The sequence below is a fragment of the Oreochromis aureus genome, linkage group 14, assembly GCF_013358895.1.
Source record: "Oreochromis aureus strain Israel breed Guangdong linkage group 14, ZZ_aureus, whole genome shotgun sequence".
NCBI classification, from domain to species: Eukaryota; Metazoa; Chordata; class Actinopteri; order Cichliformes; family Cichlidae; genus Oreochromis; species Oreochromis aureus.
Genome location: NC_052955.1, coordinates 5,913,774 through 5,933,492, shown reverse-complemented (window position 1 = coordinate 5,933,492; position 19,719 = coordinate 5,913,774). Strand labels below are relative to the sequence as shown.

General features: G+C 41.4%; 3 protein-coding genes across 3 annotated transcripts; 2 read left to right on the top strand and 1 right to left on the bottom strand.

The window, feature by feature from the left end:
- Positions 1–309: 309 nt before the first annotated feature.
- Positions 310–3,303, bottom strand: polr1g (RNA polymerase I subunit G). Its single transcript, XM_031739935.2, has 3 exons — positions 3,165–3,303; positions 2,760–2,901; positions 310–1,600 (listed from the first exon to the last, which is right to left on the bottom strand). The coding sequence occupies exons 1-3, from the start codon at positions 3,247–3,249 to the stop codon at positions 787–789; spliced, it is 1,041 nt and encodes a 346-aa protein (XP_031595795.1). The 5' UTR covers positions 3,250–3,303; the 3' UTR covers positions 310–786.
- Positions 3,304–3,725: 422 nt separating this feature from the next.
- Positions 3,726–6,891, top strand: irf2bp1 (interferon regulatory factor 2 binding protein 1). Its single transcript, XM_031739934.2, has 3 exons — positions 3,726–4,768; positions 4,995–5,395; positions 5,650–6,891. Exons 1-2 carry the CDS (start codon positions 3,756–3,758, stop codon positions 5,353–5,355), a joined length of 1,374 nt encoding a protein of 457 aa, XP_031595794.2. The 5' UTR covers positions 3,726–3,755; the 3' UTR covers positions 5,356–5,395; positions 5,650–6,891.
- A 5,290-nt stretch (positions 6,892–12,181) lies between these two features.
- Positions 12,182–16,733, top strand: foxa3 (forkhead box A3). The gene is made up of 2 exons (XM_031739944.2): positions 12,182–12,579; positions 13,927–16,733. Exons 1-2 carry the CDS (start codon positions 12,517–12,519, stop codon positions 15,262–15,264), a joined length of 1,401 nt encoding a protein of 466 aa, XP_031595804.1. The 5' UTR covers positions 12,182–12,516; the 3' UTR covers positions 15,265–16,733.
- Positions 16,734–19,719: the final 2,986 nt, after the last annotated feature.

Sequence of the window (19,719 nt, the reverse complement as noted above, 5' to 3'; positions counted from 1 at the left end):
GTCTTTGGGCCATCTGAAAAAACTGGAAAATCATTCATGAAAATCATATTTCACAGAACAGATGGTTTGGATTTTTTTGCCTGACATCATGAACATCATTACAAAACTACGCCTCTGTAAATTGGGTACAGTCAAACTGTTGCACAATTTCAAATCCACAGTGTGGAGTTCACACACAAATTCAACTTTCATTCCTTGTAGATGAAGTCACTGCTCTGAAAAGGCACGAGAGGAAAATGTTGCTGTTAACTTGTGTGGGCCAACAGCAGGACAAAAAACCCCCCCAAAAAAACCAAAAACACGTTTTTCTCATTTTTCATTTCCTTTAATCGCTTTTGGACTTCGTGACATTTGTTTTCCTGGAGAAACAAATAAGGTCTCCAGTACTGGACTCACACTGTTTACAAAAAAACAAAAACAAAAATGCTAAATCGAATGAGATGCTGTGTCATTGCTCAAACCTGTTGTGCTTCCTGACACCATTATCTTGTACACTCTTATCAGTATTGTAGTCGATGATGCCTCCAGGTGCACACATTGTGTGTTAATCTGTCTCCATCTGGCCAAACTGAAATGAACATTTGTCTTAAAGATGCTACAAAGAATCCACTTTATAATTCACCTCACTACTCATTGTATTCACAACGTGCCCTTTTGTTGACAACACCATGCCAACGTCTTGGCAACAACAACACTGAAGTAATTAAGCAGTAAACTGTCTCTGATGTGCTCACATGGTCAAAAAGAAACAAACAAAACTAAAAAAAACTACAAAATGACACCAGACTAGTCACCATCAGTTCTGAGTTTCTTTTTCTTTTTCTTCTTCCTTCCTGAGCCCTCCACTTCTTCACCAAAGAATGTGTCCATGGGTTCACATTTCACAGGCACCTCTTCAGTCTTGACTTTGACACTGGGCTCCAGTCCCTCCTCCACCTCCTCTCGCTCTCTGTCCTTCTTTTTCTTCTTCTTCTTCCTCTTCTCCACAGAATAATCGCCCTCCTGGAAGGGGAGCTCCATCATTACTTCTTCCTGAAATTCATCTACAGGTTCCTCTTTCACATTCACCACTTCCTCTAGTCGCTCTTTTTTTATCCGTTTTTCCTTCTTTTTCTTCTTCTTTTTCCTCCCTTCTTCTTCTTCCTCCTCCTCATCTTCTTCTTGACCTGCTTCTTCTACGAATCGCTTGACTACCAGAGGTCGGAGAGTTGTGGAAGAGGGCCCGAAGGCAACTCCATCCAACTCATTCTCTGCCACGCAGGTCAGAGTGGGGGTCTTGCTGCCAAAAGGCTGGAATCGCTGTTTGAGTCCAGGCGGTATGGAGGGGGCTGGAGCAGCAGGGATGACCTGAGGGGCCTGATTGTTGCTGCTGTCTCCGTAGGTCTCGCACACATTAAGCAGGCCTGAAAAAGCAGGACCAACAACCATGCCATTTGACGGCTTCTTGTCACTGGTGAGCAGGCGGAGTTCTGAGGTACTGTGGTTGGATGCCAGGATGCTATAGATCTGCTGCCCGCTACCAGTCTTGGCTCCAGCTGGAGCAGCAGTAGGAACCTTCAGGGTCTGGAGACCAGAGAGGGGCACCTTGATGCCACTGAAGCTGGATGGAATGAGAAAAGGTGAGTAAAGCATCACTTAAAGTACTCTGGAAAAGGTTTAAACATACTGGTTCTTCTTACACCGTCATGCTGTTACTTTGTTACTTGATATTTAATGTACTTTTAGTACAAAAGCAACATAATTCTCACAATGGGAAGTTGTCATTACCAGCAACCTGCACCTTTGCTCACCTTAGCGATACTTGTCATAATGGGTCAGTTACCATTTGTAGATTTTAAATAGATACTAACAGATTTTACAGTCATCTCAATGACCTGATGACTACATGACTAGATTTTAACAAATGCCACGGAGAGGTTGTTTCTGTTAAATGCAGTTAACTCCAAGTGCCACGAAACGAAAAGGCCTCAAAACTTTTTAACAGTTCCACTGTGGAAACAAATATGAGACTAGAGGTGGACTCCTTTTAGAAATTACCTAAGTAGATTTAATCTCAGCGTTCACTGACCAAAGTGCTGCACACAGTATCTACAACTACACACACAGGTAAATTATTACAGTTAAAAAAACAAAAAAAAAAACAACAACAAAAAAACCAGTGAACACATGATACAGAATTAAGAGGCCTTCAACAATAAGCAGACACATTAATCGCTCTTTTTATGTCAAGTGGTAACTGATTCTACAACCGTAGAGTAGCATCTATAAAGGTTCTGCCACTTATTGTTTACGACATGATATTGGGACATATAAGAGAACTTTGCCAATGGATCAGAGAGACCTGGGAGCTGTAAACAAATAAGATTTTAAATAAGATCTTAAACTGAATGCCAGAATGAGACGGGGTGAGCAGTGACTCCATCGTTTTGATTTGACCAAAACTTCAGAGGATATCTGTGAGATTTCGCTTGAGTAATTGGAGATATGCGAGTGATATGCTGTGTGAATGTTTACTGATGATATCAGAGAAATATTCAGCTTCTGGCTTCTTTCTGAAAGTATTGTTACTGTGGTATTTGCATCTGAAAATTGTTTGGGGTTTAAACTGTTTATATGATTGCATGGAGAGGAAGGACAAAAAAAAACAAACAAAAATACCATTGCAAAAAAAACAAGTTAATAACAAGGATAAAACAATTTTTTTATGTTAATAAAAATGTTTGCTGTGTCTGATAAAGGCAAAGGCAGACTGTACCCACCATTTGGGATCAAAGCTGGCAGGCGCTTTAATGAGCCATAACTCATTCTTGTTCTTCTTGAGGTTTTGTGCTAGAGTGCTTCTGCAAGGCTCGTGGCAGAAAGAGACAAAGTCAGGAGGACACTGGTACCTTGTGGTCTTATCTGTGGATTAAAAAACAACACCATCGAGTCAGAAGCACAGAAACTGTAACACCTTTTAGTGTGGATATTAACTTTCTTCTGTTTTGCTTTATCTATAAACCACATATTTAATGTAAACACAATCGTTACCTCTAGCCTGCTATACCGTTTGCCGTCCTCTGGCCACTTCTAAGCCTTAATGAATCCGCTCTAACGTAAGTAACTACTAGCATATCACCTCCATTATTACACCAACTTCGTGCAATGTCTGCGTGTTAACTTACCTGATTCTGTCGGTTTTGCCGCTGATTCCACACCAGTGGTGTCCGCTTCATCTTCACTCGATGAGGATGATATGTCTTTCGGCATTTTTTATTTTAAAATACGATCAAATTTCTGAAATTAAAAGTTTCTGTCTCCAAACGCATGGCTTGTGTGGGACGCACATGTGTTGACAAAAACTGAACCGTGACCTTTAAGTATTTCACTTCCGTGCCAGTTTTTACTGTAGTTCCACGACGAGGCCCTCCGTTGACTTCGGCGAGTATGCAAACTCAAATACCCACAATTCACCTCACGTGGTTACGTAACGTTCCAGAGCCCGTCTGGGAAGCAGTTGACAGCGGGGAAGAGTAGGCCGAAGTCGGTAAACACAACAAATATATCAAAATTAGTTGCAAACAACCAAAATATTTGAGCTAATTTCATATATGTAGAATGCGTAACATTATTTTAAAGCTGTGTGAGGTCCGTTAGGGGACAAAGTCAGTAGCAAAGAGGGCGTGCACCTGTCCACGCTAAGTAGGTTAACGCAGCTAACCTGTGCTAGCACGTTAGCAGGTTCGCTGAACACGCTCAGGTTAGCTCGGCCAGCCATGTCGTCCCCTTCCTCCTCCAGGCGCCAGTGGTGCTACCTGTGCGACCTGCCAAAGATGCCATGGACCGTGGTGTGGGACTTCAGTGAGGTGGTCTGCCGTGGATGCGTGAACTACGAAGGAGCCAACCAGATTGAATTCCTGATCGCGAGCGCCCGCCAGTTGAAGCGAACTCACGGCATGCAGGACGGTAACGTGAGGTCACCTGGTCCCTCTCCCAATAAACACGGCACATCAGCCCGGGGAGAGGTGGCTGCAGACGGAGGCAGGCCGCACGGGGACCGTTTCGAGAGGGGAGTTAGAGGAGAAATTACCGCATCAACTATTCGTGTACCGCCAAACGGGCTGCATCGTGACGGCCAGCCGCTTCAAGAAGTTAACCGTCAGAGCCCCAGTGGCAGTCGGAGATCCATGATTAGCGCAGCCATCCCTCCTAATCTAGTGACTCAGAGTATTGCAGGTATTCCCCCTGGGATACTTGCAGGGATGCCCGCTGGTCTGACGGCCCGGACAGCCCCTATGAGCAGCCCTATGATCTTCCCTGCCCCTGTGCTGGCAGAGATGAGCCGCAGACAGCTGGGAATAGGAATGGGGATCACCCCTTTTATCACGCCAGAGCTGGAGAGAGAGCTGAGTTCCTCCCAGAACCAGCCCAAGACACAGACCCACACAGTTGTGGCTGGCAGCAGTACCAGCAAGAGTACAAGCCTGGCTTCTTCATCGTTCTCCATGGCTGGAGGTGTAAGCCAGACTAGTCCTAAACCTGCATCATCTCCAGCCAGGCAGCCACGCCCCCTAACTGCAAGGTCAGGAGGAGAGCCCCTAGGATCCAGCACCTCAGCAGAGGCAGCTACCACTGCTGCCGCAGCGTTACCCCACAGCGGTGCCTCTGAGCTGGCATCTGCATCTGCCAATAACAGCCATTCAGCTGGAAACAGTCTGTCCTGCACCTTGTGTCATGAGAGACTGGAAGACACCCACTTTGTTCAATGTCCATCAGTGCCAGGCCACAGGTTTGTATGTTTGTCGTTTATTTTTGTCATTCTAAGACAGTATTGTTATATAAATATCCTGAAACATTGTTTGTTTTTAGCTTTTAGCCAGGTTAGCTATTTAAATATGTTTTGCACACAAAAGCATTCATTTGTTAAACTGGTTATAAATATATATCCTGCAGTTGTTAGTGTCCCTAATACAGTAATTATGTCCACTGTAATACTCTTCCTCCGCCAAATATAGGTTCTGCTTCCCGTGCACGAGAGGGTATATCCAGAGTAGGCATGGTGATGGGGAAGTGTACTGCCCCAGCGGAGAGCGCTGTCCATTGGATACCTCTCCCAACAGTCCCCCATGGGCCTTCATGCAGGGGGAGATAACCACCATTCTGGGAAATGGTGCTGCCGGTTCAGGATCGAGCGGAGCAGGATCTGCTTCAGCTCCTGCATCAGCTCCTACATCTGGAGCCAGTACTGGACCTGGAGCTGCAGCTTCATCAGGGTCTGGAAGTGGAACAGCAGCACCAACAGCTGGAGCCGGAGCAGGGAGTGGGAGCGGGAGTGGGAGTGGAGATGTCACTGTCAAGAAAGAGAGAGAGACGTGATGGTGGTTTGAGTGGCAGCATGGACCCAACACAGCAACAGGCAGGTCTACAGACATCTGACCTTTGTGAAGAAAATTTATAAAAAGCACTTACGTTTGGTGTTTATGTTATTGATATGAAGTGGGATAAAGTGGGGCACAAAATAAAAAAATACACAAAAATACAAAAGGAGAGGCTCTCCTGTTGTATTCTATAAGTGTTTTAACAGTAATATCCATAATCCCAGCCATGGTATGATTAATATGCTTGCAGCTCATATTAATTATATTTTCATGTGTTTGTTTTCTGTCCCAGAATCATATCCCAGATCAGAACAGACGTCTCCCCCGAACAGCTAATAGTCCCAGAAGAGAAGCAATGCAACAACCCACAAATCTCAAAACATCCATTAAGCAAGTTAAACTGCTTGTCACATCGCAATGAAGTCAAAACTATTAGGCCTAATCAGAGATCTGATGATGGCGGCAAAGACTGCCTGCACACATCACTTGTTTTTTCTCTAAGCAACTGCTGATTTTTGCCACTGTATAGTGAGCTTGTGAAATTAAATTTCCCAATGCATTCTGTGCATTGCATGCTCACTTGCAGCAATGCTGTAAAACAGTTTAATGCCATTTTTTCAGTCCAGAAAACAGCACAGATACTCATGGAATATCACCAACACAACCAGACATACATCGTAAAAATGTCCCTAATGATGCAATGGTGGAATCACATGTTCAGGACGAATCACAAGCTGGACAGCGGCTACTGCTTAAGAGTTGGTAGTTAGTTGTATTACTCGAAACAAGCATCGCTTTCACATTAGCAGATGGATATAGATTACAGCATTCCTATCTGAATACATACAGTGCAGCTTTGTCAGGTGCTTCCTGGATCTTCCCATTAAGCACAAGATATCCTTTAGTGTTGGTGCTTTGGCACTATAGCTCCGCTACATTGGCTGCTGACGCGTGACAGCAACTTTTAACAGGAGTGCAAAGGCCTAGTGAGGATGTAGAGGTGATGATGGCACATTTTACAGGGTTGACTACCAAGAGACCCTGATTTGTGCCCCATTCAGAGCTGTGTGTTTTAACCTTTGTTTTGTTTTGTTTTTTTACCTCTGTTTATGCTCTCAGATCCACTCACTGGTTAGGTTTAGGCACTAAAGACTACTTGGTTAAGGTTAGTGAACCCTGCTCCTTGACAAATGATGCGTTGTAAGCAATTGATGACTCATTTATACCATAACTCAGTGTGTCACAGCAAACATGCTAAAGGACACTTTGTGCATAAATTAGTTACGGTTTAGCTTCAATACCTGGTAGTGATTGGCACCTTGGGTATAAAAACAGAAATACTTTAGTCAAAGCAACTGACATCAGTTTAATTTGTGTCAGTGATGGCTTGTTAGGAGACCTGATAGATGAGTGATTAGAGTTCTCAAACTCTTAGACAATAGCCGCTTTCCAGTGTTGTCAGCATACACTCAGCTTTGTGCAGGGAAAAGCACAAATATATATACTACATATACATACACATATATGTATATATATATATATATATATATATATATATATATATATGTATGTGTGTTTACACATATTTATATATATATATATATATATATATATATATATATATATATATGTTTTTTTTTTTTTTTGTTGTTGTTTTTTTTTTACATGTATGTCAAAGTATAACTAAACAGCAGCCACAGCTGTTCTTTTTATTGTTGAAAAGTTGAGTTAATTGTCTTGGGAAAAAATGCCATATTATTTACCAGTGCTTCATCAAATGAAATATTTTCTGCTTCTACAAGTTAAATTTACAGCTTATAACTGACATGACACTGACAGTGATGATGTAATGTACCTTCAGCAGATTTTTTTTTTTTTTTGCTTCATGACTGAACCTGTGTCCTGATGCACAGATTTTTCTTTCTTTTCTAAAAAAATCTCCAGTAAAACATCTAAACAAACCTGCGTTAGATGTGGACAGAATGCCAGTAGAGACATTTCTGTGCGCTTGTGCATTTGTTGTTTTTGTTTTGGGTTTTTTTTGTCAGCTTAAATTGAAGCTGACTTTAACTCAGAGAAAGGAGAATGTTTTGCTGTGTAGACACAACCAGTTAACCTGTCAGCGCGTCGACCAGCAGCAGAAACTCAGTGTTTGACTGTATTTAAATGTTGCTTTCATACGAAATCCAGCCCAGCCTACATTTTACCCCGAATGTATATAAAAAAAAAATCTATTGATAGGCCTACGATTATATTTTATACTAGAATGTTAAATGTTATATACTGTAATAGTACACACGTGCAATCCTTAGACATAGTACATGCAACAGTTTGACATATGGTATTAAAAAAATTGCGCATAATTTCTTAAACTTTTTTTTTTTTTTTTTAAAGTGAGAATCCACTGAAATGCAGAAATCTTTGTTTCTGATCCAGAGATGTTTAATAAATCTGTGTGGTCTGGTTTCCAGTCATAGTATTGAATATTGTATATTATTTCCCATTTGCTATATTTCAAAATTAATTTCATAAATACATTAAAGTGTGCAGGGATTTCATGTTCCTAAATTGAACAACCAGACGTAATGATAATATGTCAAAATGAGTTTGTTTTTTGGTGGATTCTCTCTTTATGTGCAGTGAGTACTTGACAGTACAGAAGCACAGACAAACCAAAGGTAATTTTATGCCCAAACTGATGTTTATAAATGTAAATGTTTTATGGAAGATATATATATATTTCATTATTTGTTGGCCAAGTTTCAACCAGCTGGTTCTCTTCATTAGGCCGTTACAGTTAACAGGCCCATGTGTTCTACTGTACTTATAGGATATGTACAATATAGTACTATAGTCTGCAGCAGATTCTTACATAGCACTTATATATTTTAAAGGGGACCTATTATGCTAATTTCTAGTTCGGTATTTTTATGCTTTTACTTTGCTAGAGTAGCTTTGCATGACTCATAGTTCAAAATAATTCACAGTTTTTCTCGGACTGGGCCTTGATGCAGCCCTCCAATTCATTCTGTCTGAAAAAAGCCATTTTATGGCTTTTCTCTCCCTTAAAGTCATCTTTCTTCTGATTGGCTGCCTGTCACAAACAAAAGGCTTAAAGAGCTGGTGGGTGGGGCTTTCTCTTTGACATCATACAGAACTAAAAATAGAAAAGAAGCCTCAGAAACTGAGTGTTTAGAGCCTGAGTTATAAGGTGACCAGGATTACATGTACATACACTGACCTCGTGTTTTGAAATTTTAGCCATGTTTCTTATATGCATCCACCTCATTATATATTTGACAGAAATTCAGGAGGAAAAAAAGCATAATAGGTCCACTTTACAAAAAGATCCCACAGATCAGGCCTGTTGTAGAGAAACATCTTTGAAGAAATGTAATAGTATAATATGCACTGATACGTCATGCAATCCCTTGTTAAGTGCCTTTAAAAATGTTTACCATCTGTTTTTGTGTCTGGGAACCTCAGGGGAAGTTAGGAGTGCAATGGCTTCTTTTATTGTCTTGTCAATGATTAACCTGAATCTGCTTCCCTTCGATCACCATCTGACCGCTTTTGCTTTTATCTGAAGCCTTCGTAAAGCTGACAGGCCCTTCGGTGTTTTATTTGAATCCTCCCACTATATCGTTTTTCATTTATGTGACTTTTTTTGTAGATCTGTCAGTTTTATTGCAGCTTCCTGTACAACATAAAACCAGGAATAAATGGGATGGAAACTTGTCCTTCTCTTTGTTGTTTATTTACAAGTTTTACTGAGTATCTTTACCTGTTTATTGAATTATTTCTGGGTAAAACTTCATATAATGAAACTACTCACCATCCTTTTGTTAGAATCGAAAGACTTATATGCTTGCTGTCTGAAATTGCTAGTCAAGTCAAGGAATTTTCATATATTTATTGCTTGTGCAACCATGCATCCTTACTCTTAATTATCTGGGCCCAGCTCGCTGGAGTAGATCTCTGAGCAGTGATGCCCAGATCTTGTGCTTTCCAACCACTGCTTACAGCTTTTCCAGAGTGGACATTGGGGCATTCCCAAGCCAGCCTAGTTTGGGACTGCCAAAATTGGTTTGACTAGTGTCTAATGTCCATCATATGGTGTGTTTTGCCTTTAATCTGTTGGTATTTATCAGCTCTAATGCTGAAAACGTGTAATTTAACCTGCAAGTCTTGCCTGTAGACTTGGTTACAGCTAAACTTCATGTCTAATTCATCTTTAAAATCAAAGAGTCAGAGTAAAGCGCCCCCGTGTTTTAATGTAACAGCAGTCTGTGCAATTTCTTATACCTGTGCTCCTTTATAATCCCAACAAGAAACTGCACAAAGCAGAGCTTGTAGCTGCGACTCGGTTTTAAGGACCACATGGTGGCGCTCCTGGTCTTAGAGTGCCTGAAGGAGAAGACGCTGTGTGGCAGCATGATCTTTTGTCAGGTCCATTAGGCCTACAGCCTGAGGAGTCGGTAATCCTTTAAAATTGAGAACTGTCGCACTTTAACCTGTTATTGCCTAAACATCTTCTGTTTTTACCAAAGAGGCCACAGCTTCGGGTCTCTGCCCTTGGTCAGTAGCTGTAGTAGTAAATAAACTAGTCAGCCTGAATAAAGTTACGCACTCCTGATTAATTTTCACTATTTTGATTGTGATGAAGAGAAGGGCGGGCAGTGATCATTTAAATGTCGCTCTCCATCGCCCGACCATCGTCCTCCAGTTACGCGGATCTCCTGCTTTCTCCATTAGTGTCAGCTCATTACAGCTATTGTTAAACCAGTTATGGAGGTGTTAATGGCCGGTGGAAGATCCATTGGATTGAAAAGCAGCCCGCAGAGTGAGAGACGTGCCTTTTAAAAGTTCGATTAAAGGTGTTTATTAGACGCAGAAAAAAAAGTCTTGGAAAAAAAAAACATACTGAACCCTTTTACGCAGCAGGTGTATCGATATATTAAGTATCAACTGAGATCAGTTAAACAGGTTGTACTTGCAGGATTGTCTGTATTTGTTATTCTTAAGTTCAACAGGACACAGAAGCTGTAAACACCACAAACCTCTCCAGAAAAAAAAAACATACAAACTTGATGATGCACAAATTTTAATATTTATGAATTCAAATTTCCATTTGAGACATTTGCGGGGCAGTAGGCAAATGATTAGCAGATGCGCTTTAGTCTGTCCCGTTTTATTGACTCATACTCGGATAACTGAAACCTCGTAGGGGAGAGGGGTTTGAGGCCTTAGGGTAAAAGCGGTTTGGATCGTTTCAGGCCCTGAAGAAAAACTGAAGACGTTCAACTTGTAAACTTGAGTAAAAAAATAGGATGAGATCAAGGCTCCATTATAATGAAGAGTCGTTTCGTCCATTTCTCATTTAAATTCACTAATACGTCAAATTAACGTACATTTTAACCAGGAAGCTTTTTTTTTTTTTTTTCATGTGAGCTCAGAATTGACTTACAAATATTTAATCCACGGAGAAAAAAAAAATCACCCAGGCTTGGTTACATCGTTACGACATGCAGGCGTTAGTTTATTCCACGTGTTAATGGATGTGACAGCACTTTGCGAGCAGGTGATAATCTGTCCCTTTGACAGGTGATATCACGCAGAGCGTCTGATTAACTATAAGTGCACGTTGACCTGAATCCCTCCCTCTCATCTCTGTTTTCGTGAGGGCAGCAGCCTTTAAGTGGACGCCACGGAGAAATTTCATTGCTGGAAATGTCGTGTTTCCAATAAATCTTCACGCAACTGAATCCTTTACACTCTGCATAATATTGTTGCATCTGCGCACTAACAGGCCAGTTCCTTCCTATGATTTCCACGGGATCTTATCGCCCAGTTTTAATCCCGTCGACCTCCCGCCTGCGCATCAATTACATCTCCATTGACTTGCCATTAAGCATAAGCATTGACATTCACAAGCCTCTGTCTGCAGCGAGGCCTGATGTGTATTCCACAACACAGCAGTCCGGGCCCATGCATTAGGCCAGGACTAGGCTACATTATTTATTTCTTTGTAGCGACCGGGCCTCCTCTGAGAAAAAAGAAGCTCTCCAACAAAGTTCCCAGGGCGAGGAGGTCTCTCACATTCAAACGACCCCAATATGCGTAAAATGCGCACATGAGCCATCCTTATCCAACGGTTGGATAAAGATCTGTCTGTTTATGTGCGGGGATAAGCTTCTTGGTCAGCTGTGTTTACTTTTTTTTTGTATTCCTTCTGTTTTACTTGGTTTTCGTGACGAAGATTCAGAAGAACGTAGAAGCAGATGGTCTAAAATTGCGATAAGTCTCAGGCGATTCATGCTTTTATCAAAATATGTGAAGGCCAAAGTTGTCACGATTACATATTTTGTTATTCAAGCCCGAATTCTATTTTTCTAATTCTTTTAGAAAAATAGATTTGTTAGCAAAACTGCAGAAACCAGACACTTAATGTTTAAAGAATTGAAAAAGTAATTTTGGATTTTAATGACGCGCTTTTCTGTAGATTTTTATTTTTTTTATATTTTTTTTTTTTGCTCCAGTTTCGAAACGTGTTTGATATTTAACTTTTAGTCATGATCAACAAAATTCTTCTGAAATACTGAGAAACATCCCAAAAATGCGCACAGCTTTTGAACAGTAATACACTTGCTCGGGTGGTTTTCGCCAGCACAGCCGCGGGGCCAATATCCAGCACGCCAGGGGGCTACATCTGCCTTCTTTGTTGGGCCCTTCCTGCCCAATTCAAAAGTCAGGGCGGGGCGGGGCCGAGCAGAGCCTTATAAGAGAAGGGCGTCCAGGTTCCTCTACTGTATTTCCAAGTTATATCTCCGTCTGTCGCGCGCTGCGTCCCGAGGGCCCGGTGACCAGAAGAAAAAAACGGGCCACGAGAAAGAAGCAGAAGTCTGTTGAGCATTAACAAGTTTAAAGCTGCCAAACAATGGATTACTGACAACTAAGAAACGCATACCTACCTGTTCTCCGGAACGGAATCGCATCACTTTTTCATTTTTACGCATTCTCCGTGCGACAAGAGAAACCTTTCTGCTTGGATTTTCCTCCTGATACGTGCCAACTTTTAGGAGGACTTTTTATTTATTTTTGTTATTCTGAAAAGTTCGGTCACAGATAAAATATTCTCTTCTGAAGACTTTTGTTTGGGATGTTGAGTTCTGTGAAGATGGAAGAGTGGAATACTTACTACACAGCCAGCGAGGCCAGCGAGGTAATGACAAGCGAAAACGTGAAAATATCAACAACTACAAATCCAGTTTTTTATTTACTCTTGTTATAAATATTGCCGAGGTCTCCCTCTTTGTTTGGGGTGATTTAAAAAAGGGAGAAAGAGAGACAGACCGTTAGGGAAGACAAAATGTTCGCTTATGCAGCGGGACTCCGAATCAGAAGTAGTTGTAATGCTTTGATACATTTGAAAATAATCTTATAAAAGTAGGCGAAAACCTCGAGTTAACATGGAAATATTATGACACTGTCGTAAGAATCAAAACATCCGCGTAAGCCATTAATAATGGAAAATCAAATCTCGGGAATCTGGACAAAAATAAAAAGTAAAAATAAATAAAAGTAAGAAAATAATAAACTCGTAATATGTGAGTAACTAATATTTTTAGCAGTTATGGTAAACAAACATCATAAATAAGCAAGAAATAAAAAGCAAGTCAGGAAGGGGCTCGCTGTTTCTGCAAAATAAATACTTTGATTTTAAATCAACAATGAAACAATTATAATTTAACGGATTTCGTAATAAATCGACCGTCCGTGAGAATTATATGATGTTTTTAAAGGACATATTCTCACTGTTAGGCCTTTATCCTTTGTGTCTCTACAGCCGCTTAAGTCTTGCAACGATTCAAGTGTAAATGAAACAAGACTTTTTCCTCCCTAATTCAATTAGGAGGTAATTCCATCAGCAGCAGCAGCAGTTCTCACCTCAACCCAGCCTGATTAAATTACCGAGAAGAAAGCGTTTGATAATAATTAACCAAAAATAAGCGGGCTAAGATAGTCTGTCTTTTATCACCCACAGATTTAGTATTTTCGCATCCATAAAAATTAAATATCAGTAAGACTCGGGATTCAGAGAACCACAATTCTTGACATTTAGCACTGAATTATTCAACTTTATTCGACACAAAAAGGACTTGGAAGTAGTATCACTCCTCCACTTTAGGTTAAATACTGAAGAACTTGTTTTTTCCATGGCGCAGTGGAGGAGGCCGTCTGACCGAGAGGCACCATGACGCGCTTTTTACGCATTTTCAGGTTAACATCGCTGTGTGAAATCCATGTCCCCTCTCAGCACACTGAGAGCTTCATTGTGCATTGATAAGAAGTGACTTTTAACACTGGGAGTCTGGGAGTGTTTCCTTTCACATTTCACGTTTTGCGCAAGAAATTTAGATCAGTTATTTCCAACAGATTTTTGCAGTGTTGAAAATTGAAATCAAAATAATTAATAATAACAGGATTTGTATAATTACTTGTCCCATTTTATTTCTTTTCTGTGTTCACATTGCAACTAACTAGATGTTGTTCCTCCCCTTTACTTCAGATGTACTCATCTCCTACAACCATGAACTCTGGTCTGGGCTCCATGGGCTCTATGAGCACCATCAATAACTACATCAACTTGAACCCAGCCACTGTCTCGCCTGCTGGTATGAACATGTCATATCACCCACCCACCACCAGCATCAGCAGTTCACCACTGGCCTCAATGGGCTCCGCTCCCGGCCACATGTCCCTCTCCCCAGTGGCCCCGTCCCTCACCTCAGGCTCACTAACTCAGCTGGGCCCTGCTGCTCCAGGCTCCCTGAGTTCTTTGTCCCACTACCAGGACATTAGCCCATCCATGAGTCAGCTGGGATACACCTCTCCTGCAACTCTGAACCGAGCAGGGGCAAAGGAGATTAACCCAAAGCCCTTCCGACGGCCAATGACCCATGCCAAGCCACCATACTCCTACATCTCCCTCATCACCATGGCCATCCAGCAGAGTGGCAGCAAGATGTTAACCCTGAACGAGATTTACCAGTGGATCATGAACCTGTTCCCCTACTACCGTGAGAACCAGCAGCGCTGGCAGAACTCCATCCGACATTCCCTCTCCTTCAACGACTGCTTTGTGAAGGTGGCTCGCTCACCCGACAAGCCGGGTAAAGGCTCTTATTGGACTCTCCACCCACAGTCGGGCAACATGTTTGAGAACGGCTGCTACCTGAGGCGCCAGAAACGCTTCAAGATTGAGGACAAGTCAGCAAAAAAGGCAGCCAAGAACCAGGACATGGGCTCAGGAAAAGTAGTTCACAGTGTCGATCACTTGGTGGAGGATCGCAGCCCTGGAGGTGGATCAGAGGGAGCAGACTCCACCCACTCGGATAACTCCCACCCGGGATCTTCAGATGACCAGCCCCATTCCCGAAACTCGATGGTTTCACTGGAATGTCCTCCATTGTCCTCCTCACACCTCCACAACCCACCTGTCTCCCTGCCACCCTCCTCCACCACCTCATCTTCCATCTCTCCATCCTCCATGTCCCTCACTGGCACCTCCTCCTCCAACCCACTCCTCCACTCCCAGACTCTACCTAGTAGCTCCCACCTCCTGCCTAGTGTTATGCAGCAACACATGGACATACAGAGCGACCCCCTCAAGTCTTTAGACCCCCACTACAACTTCAACCATCCATTCTCCATCACCAACCTCATGTCCAACGAGCAAAAGATGGACCTCAAATCCTACCAGGACCAGCTGATGACCTACAACACCTACGCTGGGACCTCTCCTGTAGCAGCGAAGCAGATCTACGACAGCCCGGGGCCGACCACAATGGACTCGGGCGCTTACTACCAAACTCTGTACAGCCGCTCAGTACTCAATGCCTCCTAATATGGACTTTTAGCGACTCCCACACACACACAAACCTGCTCATGGAGGAAAGCCAAGATGGAGACTTCTGTGTCTCCCTGCATCTGTTAAAATGGACTCCAATGCTTTTGCTATCTTCCTCTTTCATTCTCTCTGCGTCTCTGGACTTCAAAACTCACATCCCAAATAAAATGGCTGCCATGTTTAGAGGGACAAAAGAAGACACTTTTTCTAATTTACCATCTCTGTCAAACAAGGAGACAAACTGGTTACATGGGGGACAGAAAAGTGAAGCTGGACAATAGGAGGTCTTAAATGAAAATGAAGTCATTTAATTCATCTGTGTGTAAGTTAAAGTCCAATCCTGAGAATTGTGTGTGGCAAAAATAGCCTTGTATAAAATGTAAATAGAGGTAATGAGGAGGGGAAAGGATATTTGCATTTATTTATGAAGGGAGAAATTTTAATATAACTTGTATTGTGCTCTGTCGACCAGTTACAACCGCAATGTGAGGTTTCGTTTTTTATCCAGAGGAAAGTTTCAGGTTACTGCTTCAGGCAGGTGTTACTGCAACTGGAGACATTTAAAATCATTTCTTTGTGAGTGTGTTACAACATTGGTCATTTTTTGTTTTCACACCGTGATCTGTCGTGTTTTTGTCAGATCGGGCGTCTGTCAATTTAAACGTGTAGCTCATGAACTCTGTGCTTTCAAAAAAATGTGTCGTCTTTTGGTTAATATGAAGAAAAAAAAAGTTGTGTTCCTGCTGAGGTTTAGAGTAAAAGTAACAAAAAAAAAAAAGAAAAATCTGTAGTGAGAAGGAAAGATGCAAAGCAACTGTGGTAAAAAAAATAAAAAAAATATGTGATGTGTTTCAGATGACCAAAAAATAGTTCCTTTTATTACTACGTAAAGCATTTTAACTGCTTGCCTTTCCAGAGACTGTAACATTTCGAATAACAGTTAACTGGTGAGGTGCATGGAGGAGTTCTGTCAGTTACTAACAGTGGGGGGAGGAGGGATGCACTACTGGAGGATTTACATACAGTACTTTGCACTATAGAGCTCTCAATGGCCAGGTGGGCTGATAGTGTGTGTGTGTGTTACAACAATACGTAGGAATGTCCTCCTTAAACTGTCAACGGATCAGCTAAGTAGTAACCGTGTAAAAGTGGGTCAAAAGACCGCCCCGATGTCTGAAAAGTGCCTTTTCTTCAAATGACTTCTGATGTGATAAGAGATCAATGTATGGATGATCTTTTGAAGGATGATAAGCAGCAGAGGATGCAGAAGTTTCAGGTCACGCGATGTCCTCTGTGGAACATGTTTTAGTTTCAATGCCAAATGTCCTTTATTTAAAATATGTTGCTTTTCCAACTTTGAAAGTGTGCTGATATAATATATTGTTTGTGTTTTCTTTTCTTTCGGTTTAAGTGTGATCACACTGATTCATGTTTCTTTTTTCTTATTAAAGAGGGGACAAATGGTGTCTTTGCTTTTCTTCTTTCCATCATTTTTAATAAAGGAAGAGTTTGTTGGTCAGTACATCCTGGATCAAACATAAACAAAACAGCAAATCCTTAGCGTGGATTTGCTGTTTTGGATTAGAAGAAAACACATCAGCTCTTTAAGGATTTCACACAGATAAAGCATTCAAGAACAGCCTCTTATTACAGATTTTATTATTTTAATAAGCGTGACAGTATAAAAGTTGAGCCTTTTTCAAAATCATTTTTGCAAATGCACAAACATTTCTAAAAGTTAGCCACTGAAACAAATGTTACAGCAGACAAATTAATTATAAAATTATATTTTTCTACATCCTGCACTATTGTTGGCAGCAGCTCTTACTTGTCCTGGCCAATCAGTCACGGCTCTTTGGTAGGGTAGTGCTGCAGCAATAGCACCGCCTTGTTGAAACAGCTCCTGACCAAATGACTGTGGTGTGCGACATGTAGGACATGTAGGACTGGTAGACTAAACATGGCTGGATCACACTGAGATCCTCAAAGCCGACCTCTGCGCAGACCCTCTGCCTGGGCGGCATCGCACACACACAGAGTGAGGCCCTGACCACTCCAAAAACTACTGACCTGCCTCTGACCCTGCACTAGAAAAACCGTCAGCAAGTCAACGAAACAAAAACAGGGGAAAGTAGGAGCAGGACATTTATCTTTTTTGCCTGTACGGTGTCTTCCAATTCCAGAGAGCTCCACCTAAACAGTAAACACACAACTTTCTGCATGTTTAAGGAGTTTTTTTCAAGCAAGGGAGCAACAAAATATATAGCCTAAGTATGGACAGTGGCTGAATCACTTGCAAAATATGGAGAGGATGAGATAGTATAATCATACATATGAAAATGTTGACTTCAGAGAAATTCTGTTCAACACTAACGGTTCTTGCTTGAAGCCTGCATTGAAATGCAGGTAAATTCATGCTAAAACCACCAATTCATGTCTAGAAACATGAGCAAATACAATGCTATTTTGTCACCAAATTATTTAATAAGAGTTAATGCATTGACACACACACACCCACACCCCCCATGCTGGCAGGCCGCCTGTCTACCTGCCCTACTCTCTACCTGTCTGCATGTTTGACAGTTGCTCAACCCAGCCCTATGCTGTAGCTGTTGTCACGGATTTGTCCCTGACTGCTCTTTTATCTTAAGCACAGTAACAAATAACACCAGTGCATATGATCAGCAGCAACACACACTCTGAAGATATTGGCCTCATTTTTAACCTCAGTCTGAATTAGCGATTCTGACTTTCATTTTTCTGTGCCTGTTTCATGCAGCAAGATGTTTTCGCCAAAAGGTTGGTGTTCTAAGTCATTTAAATCATGTAGGTTTTGTTAGTAAACTGTATTCATAGAGTACATGAGTGCAATGCGCAGACACACGTCTGCAAATTAGTGCTTAGGAACAGCTGCCAAAACTGGAACGCTCGTTCGGCTGTCAGAGGAACTGTGGTGCTCACACATCAGCTTAATCCTTCAGACCAAGAGGTGACCACCAACTTACCAGCCTATTTCTATTAACTATTGGAGACAGTGCCCACTTGATTCTCATAAAGAATTATGAATGAATCAAGTAGACAAGACATGTTTAACAAAAAGAAAATTAACTATTAGAGAGAGGAGGAAAAAAATGTATCAAATCTTTCTTTCCTTTCCATATGGATGGGCCTCAACACTCACACAGGCAAGACACACTCATACATATGCCTTAAAGAAATGCTAATTGGTCAACGGTCTGAGTGTGAAACTCAGGCAGTTCTTGCATACACAATAGTACCTTTAGAGCATTTAGCTTGATAAGATAGGCAAGCACCCACCTGATATCGTCTCCACAGCTACAAAGACACACACGCACGCACACACACACACACACACACACACACACACACACACACACACACACACACACACACACACACACACACACACACACACACACACATATACAAGAAGGTGTTCCAGGTATGACTAACCTGACTCTATAATGTCACTCATAGTAATCAGGAGACCTCGCTGATAGTGGTCACATTCATTCCAGACTTTTGGTGAAGGAAAACTGATTAGAGTCTATCCACAGATAACACACTGTGACTTAAAGGTCTGAAGGGACAACAGTGCAGCAGCTCGAGCAATTTCAGCAGCAAAGAGAGAAAAAATTCAGATGTGACCCTCACATTTGTAACCTTTCGTCTGTAATCTGTAACCCTGGGCTGACCCACTTTTCAGACACGGGACTCTTTGAAAACAGATACTGACTGCTGATAACAGTCTGGATGTCACAATAAAATATTCTCCTCTACAAATGACCATAACAGCCCCAGATTTTGGTTACAGATTCTGGGATTTTCCCACACACTTCTGTGACGGTATCATTTTCTTTTAAAGATTTAATCTCATAAAATTGATAAAGTTTATCAGATATAACCAACTCTTTGTCAACATAATTATGCACATCAGAATTGTCAAAAGTAATTGGAATATCTGTGTTGAATAGTATGAAATAAGTATGAATAGCCACTGATTTTTGTGGCTTTTTTCTATGGTGAGTATGATGATCAATTAAGTTCATAAGACTTTTCCAAAGTAACAAAAGTAAAAGAGGGAAAATAGCAAAACATGGAAACAAATGTTGGAATATATCGATGTATTCATGTCATTCAGACCATGACTGCAACATGGCTGCACCTTGTTTGTGGAATACAGTGTTGGGTTACAAATGGCTGGTTACACTACAAAATTTTTGTGATTAAAAAGTAATTGCTAGATTACAAGTACTCGTGGAGTCATTTTGTATTACCAAACACAAACATTTCCGATTACTTCGCATCTGATTTTTTTCACTTTTATTTATATCACTCAGATGGTTTGTAGCCTTCTACAGAGTACATCTACCTGTGAAAACATTGCTCTTACCTCAGTGCACAGTGAGTTGATACTTTGCCACACCAAAA

Coding starts and splice junctions, on each gene's coding strand:
- polr1g (XM_031739935.2), bottom strand. CDS start 3,249: ATGCCGAAAGACATATCATCCTCATCGAGTGAAGATGAAGCGGACACC. Junction 2,902..3,164: donor GGCAAAACCGACAGAATCAG/GTAAGTTAACAC, acceptor TTTAATCCACAG/ATAAGACCACAAGGTACCAG. Junction 1,601..2,759: donor GCCAGCTTTGATCCCAAATG/GTGGGTACAGTC, acceptor CATTCCATCCAG/CTTCAGTGGCATCAAGGTGC.
- foxa3 (XM_031739944.2), top strand. CDS start 12,517: ATGTTGAGTTCTGTGAAGATGGAAGAGTGGAATACTTACTACACAGCC. Junction 12,580..13,926: donor CAGCCAGCGAGGCCAGCGAG/GTAATGACAAGC, acceptor CCTTTACTTCAG/ATGTACTCATCTCCTACAAC.
- irf2bp1 (XM_031739934.2), top strand. CDS start 3,756: ATGTCGTCCCCTTCCTCCTCCAGGCGCCAGTGGTGCTACCTGTGCGAC. Junction 4,769..4,994: donor CCATCAGTGCCAGGCCACAG/GTTTGTATGTTT, acceptor CGCCAAATATAG/GTTCTGCTTCCCGTGCACGA.